Source organism: Pituophis catenifer, unplaced genomic scaffold (genome assembly GCF_029215685.1).
Source record: "Pituophis catenifer annectens isolate HBS135680 unplaced genomic scaffold, rPitCat1.0.hap2 SCAF_1, whole genome shotgun sequence".
NCBI classification, from domain to species: domain Eukaryota; kingdom Metazoa; phylum Chordata; class Lepidosauria; order Squamata; family Colubridae; genus Pituophis; species Pituophis catenifer.
Genome location: NW_027256881.1, coordinates 320,074,562 through 320,090,772, shown reverse-complemented (window position 1 = coordinate 320,090,772; position 16,211 = coordinate 320,074,562). Strand labels below are relative to the sequence as shown.

The 16,211-nt window shown below is 38.3% G+C and overlaps 1 protein-coding gene across 1 annotated transcript in view; it reads left to right on the top strand.

The window, feature by feature from the left end:
* The window catches only part of PRKCH (protein kinase C eta), a 97,635-nt gene that overhangs the window by 67,154 nt on the left and 14,270 nt on the right, over positions 1-16,211 (top strand). The window contains exons 11-12 of the mRNA XM_070931615.1: positions 9,054-9,192; positions 10,310-10,498. Coding sequence (XP_070787716.1) covers positions 9,054-9,192; positions 10,310-10,498 — 328 coding nt within the window. The remainder of the gene's footprint in view (positions 1-9,053; positions 9,193-10,309; positions 10,499-16,211) is intronic.

Below are 16,211 nucleotides of genomic sequence, written 5' to 3'. Positions count from 1 at the left end.
TGGTCCAAAACAATTCTGTCTTCCCAAACTGTATAAAGGGGCCATGCTTCAATGTCATTAGAGGAGATGATGCACCATAGAATAATTAAATCAGTCTTTTAGAGGTAATAATTTAGAGGTAATAATTAAACCAGCCTTTTAGAGGTAACCATTGTTCAGTATTTTAGAATAGAGTGGGAATTATGCTACATTGGTTCCTTCTCTTTGTAATATATAGGCAATTGTTACATTCTAAAGTAGCTGTAACAATGCATCAGGATTCCAGTGGTGGAATTCAAATTTTTTTACTACCAGTTCTGTGGGCGTGGCTTGGTGGGTGTGGTGTGGCTTGGTGGGTGTGACTTGGTGGGTGTGGCAGGGGAAGGATACTACAAAATCTCCATTCCCACTGCATTCCAGGGAAAGGATACTGCAGAATCTCCATTCTCATCTCACTCCAGGGAAAGGATACTGCAAAATCTCCATTCACACCCCACTCTGGGGCCAGCCAGTGGTGGTATTTGCCGGTTCTTCGAACTACTCAAAATTTCCACTACCGGTTCTCCAGAACCTGTCAGAACCTGCTGAATAGCACCCCTGCAGGATTCCCTAAGACTATTCATGCTATGGCTGAGAGATGAATTGAATTTCAGAAGTACCAGGAAGTTACTGACCTTGTTGAAAGGGCACATCAGGTCATAATACCTGAATTATTTTCCTAGTATAAGAGGAGGCCTATTCATGGTCCTGTGAGCTGGCTGAGAAAATGCGTTTATTTAATTTGGAGATATAAATGCTCAGTAGTTTCCTCCACTAGTTTCAGTGCAGGAAAATAATTGTGCCCAAACAACAAACATTTAGGAGACATTTGTCTTTTTTGCTCCGGAGTTAATGTCGTTTGCATCAATGATTCCAGGAGGAAAGTTTTCTTTCTTTCTTTCTCTCTTCTCCACTCCTCCCCTCCCCCTGTAAATCTTATGAATAGCAGTGCTGTTAGGAATGAATGAGTTACAGGATATTAAGTAGGTTATGAAAATTCCACTGTCTCCATCCAGGGGAATGAAAGAATCTGTTGGACTTACAGACCTTTGGTTGTTTGAGCATCGTGAGATTTACCCAGTCAACATGTCATCAACTTTCTGGAAGGAATTATCATCATACATTCAGTGGTATTTTCCTTGCAGTTCTGGGAAATGTCCCTGTATCCCATTTTGCATGAAAGGACTATTATTCTTTCTTTAAAACGGGACTCCCTGCTAAGGAACATTATTATACAACAACAGACAGATTGATGATTATAACAATACGTGTTATAAAAAAACCTGGAAGAAAAGCACAGAATCTTTGTATCATGAACAAAATGTCTCCAGAAATATTTGAGAAGTTATTTTAACACCTACAATCTTCCCCTTGGCTGAAAAATTAATTAATTTAAACCTTGATAAACCCCATTTAAAAGCAGTCTACAGTTGCTCATGGTCAATGGCAATTGACCTTAGGCCACTTCCTTGTGAGAAGGGTCCTTGGTATCATGAAAAATTAGTTGGAAAGGCAGCCAAGACTGTATGGCTTTAACAAGCAGCAATTGTACTAATGTCAATTTGACAATTTCCTTGTCATTTTAATGGCAGTAAGGAAACTGTGGTTTCTCAGTACAAACAGCAGGTTGTAAAATCATTTTTGACTGTTAGACCAGCCTGGCTTTCTTGTTGGGAGGTGAATGACTTAACTCCCTCTTGTTAATCTATATAACCCAGATCATTCTCCCTTCAATCAACCAAGTTTAATACCCATTTTATACCTATTAAAATTACGAGGGGGGGGGAGAAAGATTTTTTACCTTGTAGTCGAAGAAATTGATAGCAAACAAAGAGACCCTTTCATTGAATAGTATTTCTTTATTTGCATTTTGTTATTTTTCTCTTAATGCAATGTGTTTCTCTGCTTGTTGGAAAGTGTCACAGGAGGCCCTCAGGAGGCCCACAGGATCAGATTTATTCTGTGGTATGCTCTTGTCCATCTTTTCAGGATGCTTTTGGATGACTGACTTCCCTGGAATAAATCTAATATTGTAATATAGTATAAACACATCAATTTTAGAATTTCTCTTAAGGTAGGCAGTGAATTTCAGTTTAATATGCATATTTGGTTAGGGACTATACTTTAGCAGCAGAGAGAACCTACTTTTAGCACTTACTATGGCCAGTAAGTAATAGGGACGGGGTGGCTCAGAGGCTAACATGCTGAGCTTGTCGATCGAAAGGTTGGCAGTTCAGTGGTTTGAATCCCTAGTGCTGCATAACGGGGTGAGCTCCCGTTACTTGTCCCAGATTCTGCCAACCTAGCAGTTCGAAAGCATGTAGAAAATGCAAGTAGAAAAATAGGGACCACCTTTGATGAGAAGGTAACAGCATTCCGTGCACCTTTGCCATTTAGTCATGCCGGCCACATGACCACCGAGACATCTTCAGACAGCTCTGGCTCTTCAGCTTTGAAATGGAGATGAGCACCACCCCCTAGAGTCGGGAACGAATAGCACATATGTGCAAGTGGAACCTTTACCTTTATGACCAGGTATGCATGTGGAATCTCTGGTTAAACAAAAGGATTAGGATAAACTTGTGATTTTGAGAATTCTTGATTTGAAAAAGCAATGAAGTTTCATTAGTCTCTAATTACAGAGTGGATCTTTTTGAATAGAATCTGAGAAGAACATAGGAGAGGGTCTACAAGAATTTTACATTCCACTTTGTACTTTGTCATAGAAGTAATTTTGCTTCCTGGATATTCACTATTTACAAAGTGAATATTCACTCCTAATTTGTTCACTATGTCAGAATATTTGCAGCAAACACGTCTTTCTTTACTGTTCCGATAAATGGAACTGCCTTGGAAAATTACATTACCAGAATTTTGTCCAGTAAAACTGAATAGTATTACTTTTTTCAGTTTTTTTTTCCAGATGACTCAGGCTGACTAGATTCCTTGAGACCACTTAGCAATTTTTTCCAGTGACCTGGAATTTAGAATATTTGGTGTATCCAAAATTAGCCCTCAAATTACCTACCAACAAGCCTCTTCCCCTTGATGAGAATAGGACACTGAACCAGAAAAGCCAACCCTATTTAATTCAGCTCCGTGGATTTAAACACTCAGTGCCTGTGGTTTTCAAAGAAGATAGATTGCCAGTCTTTCCTCTGGTCCTAGCAATGCTATGGAGGACACAGACTCCAGATACCTGAGAAAAACAGAGCTGTGCAAAAGGGATGACCACTACTGATTTCTCTTTCATATCCTACTGTGCTTCCCTGAAAATAAGACCCTGTCTTATATTTTTTTTAACCCCAAAATAAGCACTTGGCCTTATTTTTGGGGAGGTCTTATCATTTTGAGGCGCGTGGACAAGATGGGGCTCTTCTTGCTGATTTCCAGCTCTGTGTTTAAATATTTTCAGGGAGGGCTTATTTTCGGTGGGAGGCTTATTTTAGCGCATGCGCTCAAAAGCCCGATTGGGGTTATTATCAGGGGATGTCTTATTTTCGGGGAAACAGAGTAGTTATTAGCTTTGTGAAGAGTTGCACATTTGTTTTAAATAAAAGATTACATGAAAAAAATATCCAGTAGAACAGTGTCCAAGTTGCAATACTAATCAGTTTACCAGAAATTTTCTTGAACTCAGTGACAGTTCCCAGTAAACATGCAACTCTCTCTCAAAAGTGTTATGTATGGGATCCAAGAAGAGAGATTGCATTTGTCTTTTACAACAAAAAAGATGATTTAATCAGTTCCAAGGAAGAGCTTAGCTGGCACACTCTTTCCTTATTCATGTCTTATTACCTTTTCCTTCAATTAATTTTGACCGTATGAAAATGTGTAACTGGTTCTTCACTCTCCTTCATTATGTTTTCTACATCAAAAGCATGATTATTTATGTAAACTAAGGATAATCCTCAATTTATGATGAATATTGAGCCCAAAATTAATGAATGTCAAGCTCTATAACAATGTGAATGAAGAATGCAAGAAAATAGAGCTGAAGTACACACTGTGTCAACTTATATTATGCAAACACAATTCAATCTGCACATCTGACTTATGGATTTAGCAACAGCACTTAGACTTATATACCACTTCACTGTGCTTTACAGCCCTCTCTAAGCAGTTTACAGAGTCAGCACGTTGCCCCCAACAATATAGGTCCTCATTTTACCAATCTTGGAAGGATGGAACCCTTGAGCCAGTGAGATTCGAACGGCCAAACTGCCAGTAATTGGGAGTCAGCAGGATTAGCCTGCAATATTGCATTCTAACCACCATGCTACCATGGCTCTTAGAACCATTTGATTGACAGAGTCCTTGGATAAATTAAATACTGAAATCAAAACCCACTACATTTAGAGAGAACAACTTTCAACGAGCAGTTCTGCAACTTTAGGGCATACAATTGTTCAAAGGTTGTTTTGGTTATCCTGTGTGATATTGCAATACACAATGAAAACAAAAATCATTTTGGCCTCCTAGCATGTAAGTCTGTCTAAGAATCCAAAGAGGGGTCACATAAGCTAACTCACAGGACAATCTGTTCTAAAAGTATTTTTTATTATGGACACGGATTAGAATTCAATGGAAATACTTTGTGCAATTCTTCCACTCAAGCATAATATTTTGCTTCCAAATATGCAGCAAATGTTGTGCCTCATGGTCACCATGTCTTCAGGCAAGGAAAAAAGATACTCCCAACTAATTCTGCAACTCTGTCTCATTCCCATTCTCACAGACGGTACCATTTCCCCAAAAAAACTAGATTTCAAATTGCTACACAACAAGCATTTTTAGAATAACAATCACCAACATTTGATGATATTCAATCAGATCTCCTGAATGTCCTCCCAACTCAGGTCTGAATACAACTAAAAAAGGTGGGATTTGATTGAGAATTGCTCATGTAGCTGCCCATTTCTGAGCAGCTCCCAATCAAATCCCATCTTCCACAATAATGCCCCCAACTCATAAAGACAATGTAGGAGACATTTTGATCAAGACACAGAACCTGGAACTGGCTGACCCTCAAGAATCTTCAAACCTTCTTCCTGCCCTTTTGGAATTAACTGACAGAACTTTTCAAAAATATAATTTGGAGCAGAAAGAAGAAGAAACTGATCAGCTCTACGAGGTCTCGGAGGATTTGGCAGAGGCTTTCACACAATTAATTGAAATGCAGCAACTGGATTTTTCTTTGCAAACTGATCGAGTTAATTCTTTGTTCTATGAACTGACTGTCTATACAAGCAAGAAGAGTCGATATGGGGGCTCTAAACCAGAGGAAATGGTTTTGAGAAAGGGACAAGTTAAAATTCAAAACCTCCTTAAAATAAAAGAAGGAGGGAGGAAGAAAGATTGGAAAAAGTACAGAAAGAAAGGAAGAAGGGAAGATTAATTTTTTCTGGCCTAATTATTGATGTATTAATGATTAACTACAAGGATTAACTAAATGAATTGAGAGTTCAATTAATGATTAATTAAGGTTTAGTTATTGTTAAAAATATTTGAATATTGAGAACAAAAGCAGGAGGAATAGCCAAATGATTAAGTATGTATTATCTACTAGTGTTTGTTATTGGTTTTTTTAAAAAAAATTCTTAGGGCTAAAGGATTATATGTTATTTTGTGTTTAAAGGGAGGTTGATGAATAATCTGTAGAAGGGGAATTAAGGGGTCTAGGGAGTTTTAATGTCTTGCATTAATTTAGCATATTTTAGCGTATGTTTGGTAAAACCTATACCCTGTTTTTCTTCTGGGAAGTTGGGGGAGGGGGGAGGGAAGGGGGGGTTGCACAAATGTTTAATTGTGATTTGTTTGATTTGTTTGAATTTTAAAAACAATAAAAAAAATTTGTTCAAAAAAAAAAAAAAGCCCGATTGGGCTTATTATCAGGGGATGTCTTATTTTCAGGGAAACAGGGTAGTATTCTGGATAGGATGCTCACTATCTGAATCCAAAAAGTTTCCAATCAATTCAGATTAAAAGAATAATAGCAAAATCTATATTGGAGTTCAAATTTATCATATTTCCAAACATGGCCAAACAATGGATGTCCTTAAGCAGGGAATAGCCATCCTTCAACAACTGGCTTTCAGAACTATATTGTCTCTGAATCTATAGGCTCTAGATTAGTTGTTACTTATAAAGAGTGAGAAATTATGTCTATGACATTGTCCCATTTAAGCCATTACAGACCACTGGCCTGTTTAGTTCAGCACTATCTATATTGGGGATCAGTGGCCAGATTCTCTTGGGAATTGTACCATAAGTGTAGCAAATCCAGTGTCCCAAATGGATCAGGATACCTGTTATCTCTGATGCTACTTTTGCTTACAGACGCACTTTTTTTCTCTCATATCCCCCCACCCCCCGGCCATTGTATGAATGAAGGGAAAAAAAGAATACCCATAATACAGGCCTGAACTGATTTCTTGCAATTTACATGCTGCTACTTCCTAGTCTTGATTGACAGCAGTGTTCCAGAGTTCAGTTGGGCAGGGATTGAATTGGATTTCCAAGACTTAACTTGAGAACTGAGCTTGAAACCTAGAACTTCCATAAATTTCCTTGGCTATTCTTGGAATTCCAGTAATTACATGAGGCAAATAATTGTTTCTATCCATTTCCGGATCAACAGGCATATTCTGTTACATCTCTGTTATGTTCACATTTAGTTGTTTGATTCAGCTTTTTTTTGTTGTCTCTTTGCATTAGTTTTTGACTTCTTGTGATTGCCTGAAATAGTTTTTCTTGGCTTACTATTACCTCCTTCTTTCTAGAGCTGAGAGAGAGTGACTGGCCCAAGGTTGCTCAGCTGACTTTAAAGTAGGATTGGAACTCACCCTTTCCCAGTTTCTAGCCCAGTGCTATAACCACTCTACTAAAATGGCTCTCAGCGGGCTTAATTAGACCGGGTTTAGATACACAGAGACAGTGTACTTTGTATTGGGAAGCATCTGAACTATGACTGTTTATTGGACAAGATGAGCCTAGTCCCATGATGGTGAACCTATGGCATGCGTGCCCGAAGCGACACATGGAGCCATGTTGCCTCGCATGTGTGGCATCACTTGTTCCTCTTCTGGGTTTCTGGAGCACATGCGCACGTGATGATCAGCTGGCCTTTGCGCGTGCGGCAGTGCCAGAAACCGAAAGAGCTAGTCTTCCATTTTCCAGCTTGCGCATGCACACCAGCCAGCTTATCGGCACATGCGCATATGCGGCAGTAACCGGTGTGTACCGGTGTGTACCTTATCCAGTGCGCGCATGCCCCCTGGGAAGCTCCTCTTCCTGGTCATGGCCCTGACGAGCACGTGAAGTGCTCCTTTTTTGGCACTCAGTGGCGAAAAGGTTCACCATCTCTGGCCTAGTCTAATTCAACAAAGCATTTCTTGTGTCCTTTTGGTTAACAGTCCTTAGAACTAAGAGCTCTTAGACTTGATCTCTTTAATTGTTTTGCCCATCATGGAATTGCTGAGCAAATGAAAATATATGGCTTCTTTGTGATTTAGCAGTCCATCATGATGTTACATGAGTCTAAAGTAAACATTAGTTCAGATAAATTCCTATTTTAGCCAAGAATAAGTAAAAACCACACTACTGAAGGTTTATAGAAATCAAATGTCTTCCAGATTACAGATGAGTTCCAATGTGTCTGCTGTATTACAACCTGAAAGAAATTTTTATAAAACGATATCCCTCTGATATATAACTCAAGAAAAATTATTTAGAACTTCACATTTATGTAAAAAGGGGGAAAACATGAAGGGTCATTTTAACATGTCTATAAGCCTTCTGGCATAAATTTATACTTCACTATCTTAAATTAGGGAAGGGACATGGTGGCTCAGTGGCTAAGATGCTGAGCTTGTTGATGAAAAGGTTGGCAGTTCAGCGGTTCCAATCCCTAGTTCCGCGTAATGGGGTGAGCTCCTGTTATTTGTCCCAGCTTCTGCCAACCTAGCAGTTCGGAGCATGTAAAAATGCAAGTAGAAAAATAGGGACCACCTTTGGTGGGAAGGTAATAGCATTCCGTACACCTTTAGCATTCAGTTGTGCCGGCCACATGACCACAGAGATGTCTTCGGACAGCGCTGGCTCTTCAGCTTTGAAACTGGAGATGAGCACCACCCCCTAGAGTCGGGAATGACTAGCACATATGTGCGAGGGGAACCTTTACCTTTACCTATCTTATGTTTCCCTTGAGGTCAACTGGTTTTTCATTATTTCTCTCCAAAAATGTTCATTTCTTTTTTCTTATTACTTTAATATTAACTTTTTCCCTTTATTATTCTGACATCCTTTCTGTAATGTTGTTTCCATTTTAACAATCTCTTATCTTAACATCACTTTTTATTTTGAACTTTCCTGCTTATCTTTTGATTTCAACTCAGTATTACTTATATTTTTCTGTATATGCTGATATATTTCCTTTTTGAAAATTATTACTTTAAATGCTTAAGATAAAAGTTTTCTTTACAAAATGCTATTGCAGGATTTAGAGAAATCAGCAAGGATGTCCTATTGCTGTCATTATGTTATCTTTATTTACTTTTAATTTTCTAACGTTGTATGAAGCTCAGGAGAAAAGCTTTGTTTGAATAATATAGGGAAGAGAGAAGTCAGCAAGAATTCTAGTGAATGCTAGGATAGTAGATTAGGGTTTCTAGTCTTTCTGATTATGGGTTATTCAGATTTGGATGGTTTTGATAGTTTACAAAGTCCCTCTAACTATACGACTTTATGCTATAATGGATTCAAGTTTGATCTTTCACTTAGAATGCTGAGATTGTTGGTTTTCTATATTGGCAGTAATTTCCATTTTGTGTTGAACTTCCATAACATTCATGTAACTTCAGCACATGGGAAAATATATACACAGTAGCATCATGTTTGAAAACTTTCCATGAGCTAAGCAGCTGTGATTATCATCTATGATGGTGTTGATCTTGGATTTGTTGATTCATTTTAGTTTGCTTCTACCTCAGTTTACCACTGATAAACTGATGTGATAATATCAATAACTCTTACAGAGATCTGAAACTGGATAATGTGCTGCTGGATCATGAGGGCCACTGCAAGCTGGCAGATTTTGGAATGTGCAAAGAAGGAATCCATGATGGGATCACCACTGCAACATTCTGTGGAACCCCTGACTATATTGCTCCAGAGGTACAGGAAAGGTTTCCATTTTCTTTAAATGGGTTTTAAAACCCAAATTTACATCATATTAATGGGATCCAAACAAACAAATTTTGTTGTAAAATCTGCTTGGCCTGGTTGGTAAAATAAAATATTCAGCATAAGCAAATAGCTGCATAATTTGTACAGTTATCATCAACTTGATGCTTAAAATTGCTCTGTAAAGCATTTGGATATAGGTTTTCATGGACCTATATGCCCACGCTTATGTCTTCTTATATGTATGTAGTAGAGATGATGTACCCATGGGAGCAGTGGTGAAATCCAATTTTTTTTACTCCCGGTTCTGTGGCATGGCTTGGTGGACATGTTGTGGCTTGGTGGGTGTGGCACGGGAAGGATACTGCAAAATCTCCATTCCCACCCCACTCCAGGGGAAGGATACTGCAAAATCTCCATTCCTACCCCACTCCATGGGAAGGATACTGCAAAAGCTTTCACCCCTGCATGGGAGTACTCATGTACTTCTGAGTAGAGAGCCCATACAAGGCCAACTTATGATGATGTATCATAAAGGAATTGTTTTTCACATTTATAAGTGGAAGTAAATCTCTTTGGGTATGGGAACAGACAAATACAGTAATAATCCCCTAGATATAATATATATGTGTATATTAGCACATTGATCTTATACAATACCCTTTTATGCCTGGATATTTCAAATCATACACTGGGTTAGTATGATTTCAGATTTTGGAATTGGTTTTCTGATCCTTATAATGTGTCTCTTTCTCATTTGGCCCACACATTCATATACTTCTTGATTTCCTTATATCTGATGTCACATGAATTGACTTCCCTGAAAATTAAATGATATAAAAATTCTACGTGTGAAAATTAGAGTTGTGATGACACCTTTGTACAATATTTCATTGCTTCATGCTTCATTTATCAAATGAAGGCTAAGCAACAGTAAAAAAAAAATACGTTTTGTAACCTTGGGATAAAATTGTCCCCGGGTCAATATGAAATGTTTATCTATTGTATTGACACATACAGGTCATAAGGTAACAAAACAGTTATCAGGTGAAGAATAATAAAGACTCAGAATAGCATTAATGATTTCTACCTTTTTCTTTAATTGCAGATTTTGCAGGAGATGCTTTATGGTCCTGATGTTGACTGGTGGGCAATGGGGGTGCTCCTCTATGAGATGCTTTGTGGCCATGCTCCATTTGAAGCTGAAAATGAGGATGACCTCTTTGAAGCTATCCTCAATGATGAAATTGCCTACCCAACATGGCTCCAGGAAGATGCAGTGACAATCTTGAAAGCTGTATGTATATCCTAATTTTTATTTTTGTTTGTAGTAGTTTCCTCTACTTAATGTGCTTTGTAAGACAGACATGAAAACCCTGAAGCTAACTTAGATTTTAAGACAATACACACATACAAGAGAAAAACAATGTAGTAGAAATGCAAAATGCAAAAAACAATGTGGTAGAAATGCAAAAATAAAATCTTTAAAACTCTAGAAAAGAGAAGCTGGATGAGGAGTAAAAGTAATGGTAAAATCTCCAACTTGGCCTTAATTCCTAGTATCATCATAAAATATCCATATAGGGTTGTTGGCCACAATAAGGAAACAATTTGCTGTTGTTTTTTTTATTTTCCAGTCTATTTCACAGCCCTGAGATTTCCTGGTAATCTCCACCTAAATTTAACTGGTCCCATCCTATTTAGCCAACATGGCTAAGTACTATTGGCTGGGCAAAGGTAGAGAGTGCTGGGACCAGCTTCCATTTCTGAAGAAATATATTCTGTAGGATGGCAGCAATGGAGACAAATAAAGGTCTTCTTCTATATGTCCCTGAAATGACAGGTCATTTCTAAAAAGGTTTCTCCAGATGAACTTTTGTCCTAATAGGTTTATAATCCCCTACCTCCATTCTTCTGTGACTCCTTATTGTAGTTTATCAATAGTTGTCTCAAAGTGCTACCAAGAGGAGTTAAGTTATATGTTTATAGAGATGAACTTGGAGAATCATGTCATTCTCTTGCTTCTCCCTATTTAACAAAATGTGAAATACATCTTGTTAAGAGAGAGTAACTTTTCCATGGGCATAGTTAGTCATTTGGGGCATGATTTGGGCTGAATTTGATTTACAATTTCTCTACTGTAATTATAATTGTGTAACTGAACCACACTACTACCCTTCTTTATCTTTATGGCTGCTGTGGCTTTAAAAATAGCCTTGTACTCCAAAAATGTTGTGTGCAAACCTTCAAAAGGAAAATAATATACATAATAAAATGAAGAAAATGTCATGGAACCATTGAAATATAACCATATATTTCATGAGTAAATATATGGTAATATATTTACCATATATGGTATACTCCTAAGAGAATACCAAGTAAATATCTTGGTATTCTCTTAGGAGATCTCAATAATCTGATAAGAATGGTACCCAGGGTTTATTTAGTGGCTATCAATGCCTTCTTTAAGACAATGTCTAGACTCTAGCACAGTGATGGCTAACCTTTTTGCCATCGCGTGCCAGGACCAGGGGGGGTCGTGCATGTGTGTGCCCACACTATAATTCTATGTGCCCTGCGCATGCGCGTGTGACCCCTCGCTTCCCCCCCTCGCTCTTGGCATGTGATGGTCCGGTAGGCCCGTTTTTCTATCTCACCAGGCTCTGTTTCCAGCCTCCGGAGGGCCTCCGGGGGGGGGGAGGCTGTTTTATACCTCCCCAGATTCCCAGAAAGGCTCTGGAGCCTGGGGACAGCAAAAAACAGGCCTTCCCCACCACCCCGCGAGGCCCTCCGGAGGCAGGAAACAGCCTGTTTCCCTACTTCTGGTGGGCCCAGAAGGCCCGAAAATCAGCTGACTGGAGTGCACATGCATACTGGAGCGGAGCTTGTGTGCCCACCAATATGGCTACATGTGCCATCTGTGGCATGCGTGCCATAGGTTCGCCATCACAGCTCTAGCAGGTCAAATTATGTTAAAGCTAGAAAAGTCCAATGCAAATCATGTAGTGCCACGAATATTATCTCACGAAAAACAAGAACTAAACCAAAAACAAGACAGGGCAAGACAGGTGGTGTCTGTAATTCCTAGTTTTGTTCTTTGGAGGTGGTCTCTGAGACAAAATAGTAATTTTCTCTTTAGTACCAGATCCTTTGAATGGAAAGAATCAGGAGGAAAACAATAGTGATGACAAGGAGATGCTTGTTTGGACCTACACAAACTCTTCTTTTGTTTCTCCCTCCCCCAAATGATTTATTCATTGAACAAATTTGTAGTGGGTTTCCGAGGCCACTAATACTTCTGTGCAATAAGAAAGCCAGTAACAAGTATTGTCCAAATACAACTCATTCATTTTTAAAATGCTTATATTTTAAAGAGAGGGGCATTTGCAAGTCTTTTCATCCAAATCTGGGGACTTTTCACTAGCAGGCGGAGGTTCTTCCTGCCCCCTCATTGCTCAAGCTGACCTGATTGTGGTGGGAAGGACTTAGCTCTGATCATGAAAGCTCAGTTGCAATGCCCCCCTCCTACACCACTATTATAAAATATAAAAGAGTCTTTTACTTTTGGAGTTTTGCCTATGATATGTTATGATCTTCCAATTCTCTAATTAAGTATGTATGTATGTATGTATGTATGTATGTATGTATGTATGTATGTGTATATTGGTTTTAGCTCCGAGCTTGGCAAGCCCCAGACAAGCACAATTCAAAGTGCTTCTGGGAGACAAATGGCTTCCACTTCCATCTTTAAACAGTCTCCCAAAGAAGCCGTAAATTGTGCTTCAGAAATTTGACCATTTTGTGCTGCGGTGGTGTAGTGGTTAGAATGCAGTACTGCAGGCTACTTCTGCTGACTGCTGGCTGCCTGCAGTTTGGCAGTTCAAATCTCACGAGGCTCAAGGTTGACTCAGCCTTCCATCCTTCTGAAGTTGGTAAAATGAGGACCCAAATTGTTGGGGGAAATATGCTGACTCTGTAAAATGCTTAGAGAGGGTTGTAAAGCACTGTGAAGCAGTATATAAATCTAAATGCTATTGCTGAAGTACTATAATAATAATAATAATAATAATAATAATAATAATAATAATAATAATAATAATAATAATAATAATAATAATTTTATTTCTATACCGCCCTTCTCCCGAAGGACTCAGGGCGGTGTACAGCCTATTTAAAAACACAGACAAAACAACAATATAAAATTTAAAATAATTAAATAAAGTGGCTCAAATTTAAAACCCCAATAAATTTAAATACCCCAATTTAAAACTATTGTGTTGATAGTCCGGCCTGGCGGAACAACAGGGTTTTCAATGCGCAGCAAAACACCCGGAGGTCGGAGATCTTACGAATTTCCGGAGGCAGTTCGTTCCACAGGGCTGGGGCTCCCACAGTCTAGTTTTAAGCCGTTTCCTTGGGGCTGGATTTTATTAAGGACCCCTATCGGAAAGGTTTAGTTCTCAGAGGCTTTCCTCCTCCTGTTTATTCATTAAAGAAAATAAATGGAAAAATAAATGGAAGAATAGACTTCATTTGTTCCATCTGGTTACGGGACTAAATTGTAGCTCTAATGTAGTAGGGTAGGTGTGGCTGAAAGAAGTTGAATTCATTTTTGCATTCCTCATAACAACCTTTTGACTCCATTGTTCTGGGGTAGGGTGGGGACTAATAATAATGCTCTATTGTAGGGATGGACAACCTTTAGATACCACACACTACCCATAACAACTGGGATGAAAACGAGAGGTCCTTGGTGTTCTCTGAACTTGGGGTTTTGTTTTTTGTTTTGCAAATGTTTCATTACCCAAACTAGGAGCTTTGGCAGGTAAGGCAGTTATGCAAACTAGATGGGACCATATCACACACACATAGGCAAGGCCAGGGTTATTTTAGATTGTTCCCCCACTTTTTTTTTTAGCCATTTGGATCCTCTTTTAGGGCTAATACATTTTTGTACATCTTCCCTTTGAAACAAATGCCTTTAATTGAGCCAACTTGCAAGTTTAGGTGGAGGGAGCTTTGAGGGTCACAGAAAGTGGACTTTAAGACAGGATGTGGTCCTGGAGCCTCAGTTGACCCATATTGTTCAATTTGGAGAGCAACTTTACAAGTTTTAGGAATGGGGAAGTACAGGGGGAGGTTTTTCTTTCACCTCCTAACAGTTACAATGTGTTTTAAGTTGTTTTCAATCTTGAAATTATGGTTTCCTCGATTAAGACTGCATGTTTACCAAAACTCCCTTTTGAAAGTACTGTAAAAATTCTGAAGCAGCATTTGTCTTTTTGATTTGCAGAAGAGATGCACAAGGTACAGATTTTACCAAATTCCACATCTTTGTCAATATCCTGCTAAATTATAATTTAGTATTTACAAAATAAATTTCTTTCTGGAACAAAATGTCTTTACATTGTTTTCTGAAATGAGGTATACATTTGTTCTATTGTGAAAGTAGTATTATGGTTGGTTACACAATCAGCCAGATGTTTAGACTGGATCTGGCATTTTTATCCACCTATCAAGTCCATTCCAAGGACCTGGGTTAGGCAGGTGATGTTATCCGACGATATTAAAGATATCCTCGTAGAATGTAAGCTACTCCAAGTAAAGCTGCCTTTCCAATTGATTGATAGTAATATTGTCAATGCTGATGGTATTCAAGCAATGCTCCAGATGTTTTGGAATTTCACCCAAGGCACCTACTAATTATTATTGTTAATATTTGTTAATAGCTTATTTAAATGCCTAGTAGTCCTCATTTGTTCTAATCACTTGAGTTATGAAATAATGTAAATCAATTAAACATTAAATCAAAACAAAATTAGTATTATAAATCTGCCTCAGCTGTCATTGCAATGCTAATGTTTTGTTTTCCCAAGCCATTTTTGGAATGTGTTTGTCCTGCTTTCTCAAAGTTGCCATTTATTCCCTTCTTAACACGTTTGTGCTATAATTTTTATTTACGTTTCTGGGAATAAGTTGAATTGAATTCAATGAGGCTTGTTTTTGAACAGACACTTGTGGAGGTTATATTTCCAGACAAATATTTGCAGCATTTCTAGCCTAATTAGCAATTCCCATCCAGAAAGGTAAAACTATGGCCTTTGGAAACTAATAAGGATTTTCCTCTACAGAAATATATTTATGAGAATACTCCAGCAGTTTACATCATCAGAATTTCCAGTGATTCACAGAGGGCAATACGTATATATTGTTTCTGGAAATGTTCTTGCTATTAAATTTATTGTTTTGAGTTAGGAAATTTCTGGAGGAACTCAGCCTGCCAGTTTCAGGATTATGAATCTAGCACTCTCACAATAGCCACCCAACCAAAAGGGATCTTTTTCACTTCCCATTTCAGCCTAGTTCTAAGGCTGTGCTAGATCTCTTCAACTTCAGTTACCCATATTCCAACAGAAGAATGTCCCTCTCCCTGATCCATCACACTTCATGATATGATAGCCCAATCATAAGCAGCATGATCTAAATCTGGGGTCTCCAATCTTGGCAACTTTTAAGACTTGTGGACTTCAACTTCCAGAATTCCTCAGCTATTGGGATCTCATCCCAGAAGGTGATTCATATTGCTGTTTCAAAGATGGGAAAAGATGCATCAGAGCAAAACATGTTCACTTGGTCTGTATTTCACATTTGTTCGGTTCATTTTTATTAACATTTTATGCAAGATAGTCAATGGGGAAGCCAGATTCACTTAACAACTATGTTACTAACTTAACAACTGCAGTGATTTACTTAACAAATGTGCCAAGAACGGTCATAAAATGGGGCAAAACTCACTTAATAAATGTCTCACTTATTATAGAAACATTGGGCTCAATTGTGGTCATAAGTTGAAGACTATATACTGCAATTTTCTTTGGATTGTAACTGGTGCCTATAATTACCAATTTTTAATGAACACAACTAGGAACTGGCTAGATAATTAAAGATTTTTATTATGCTTTTCAATAACCTTCCAGAGTAATTTAAAATAGTTCAAAGCTATCCTCACC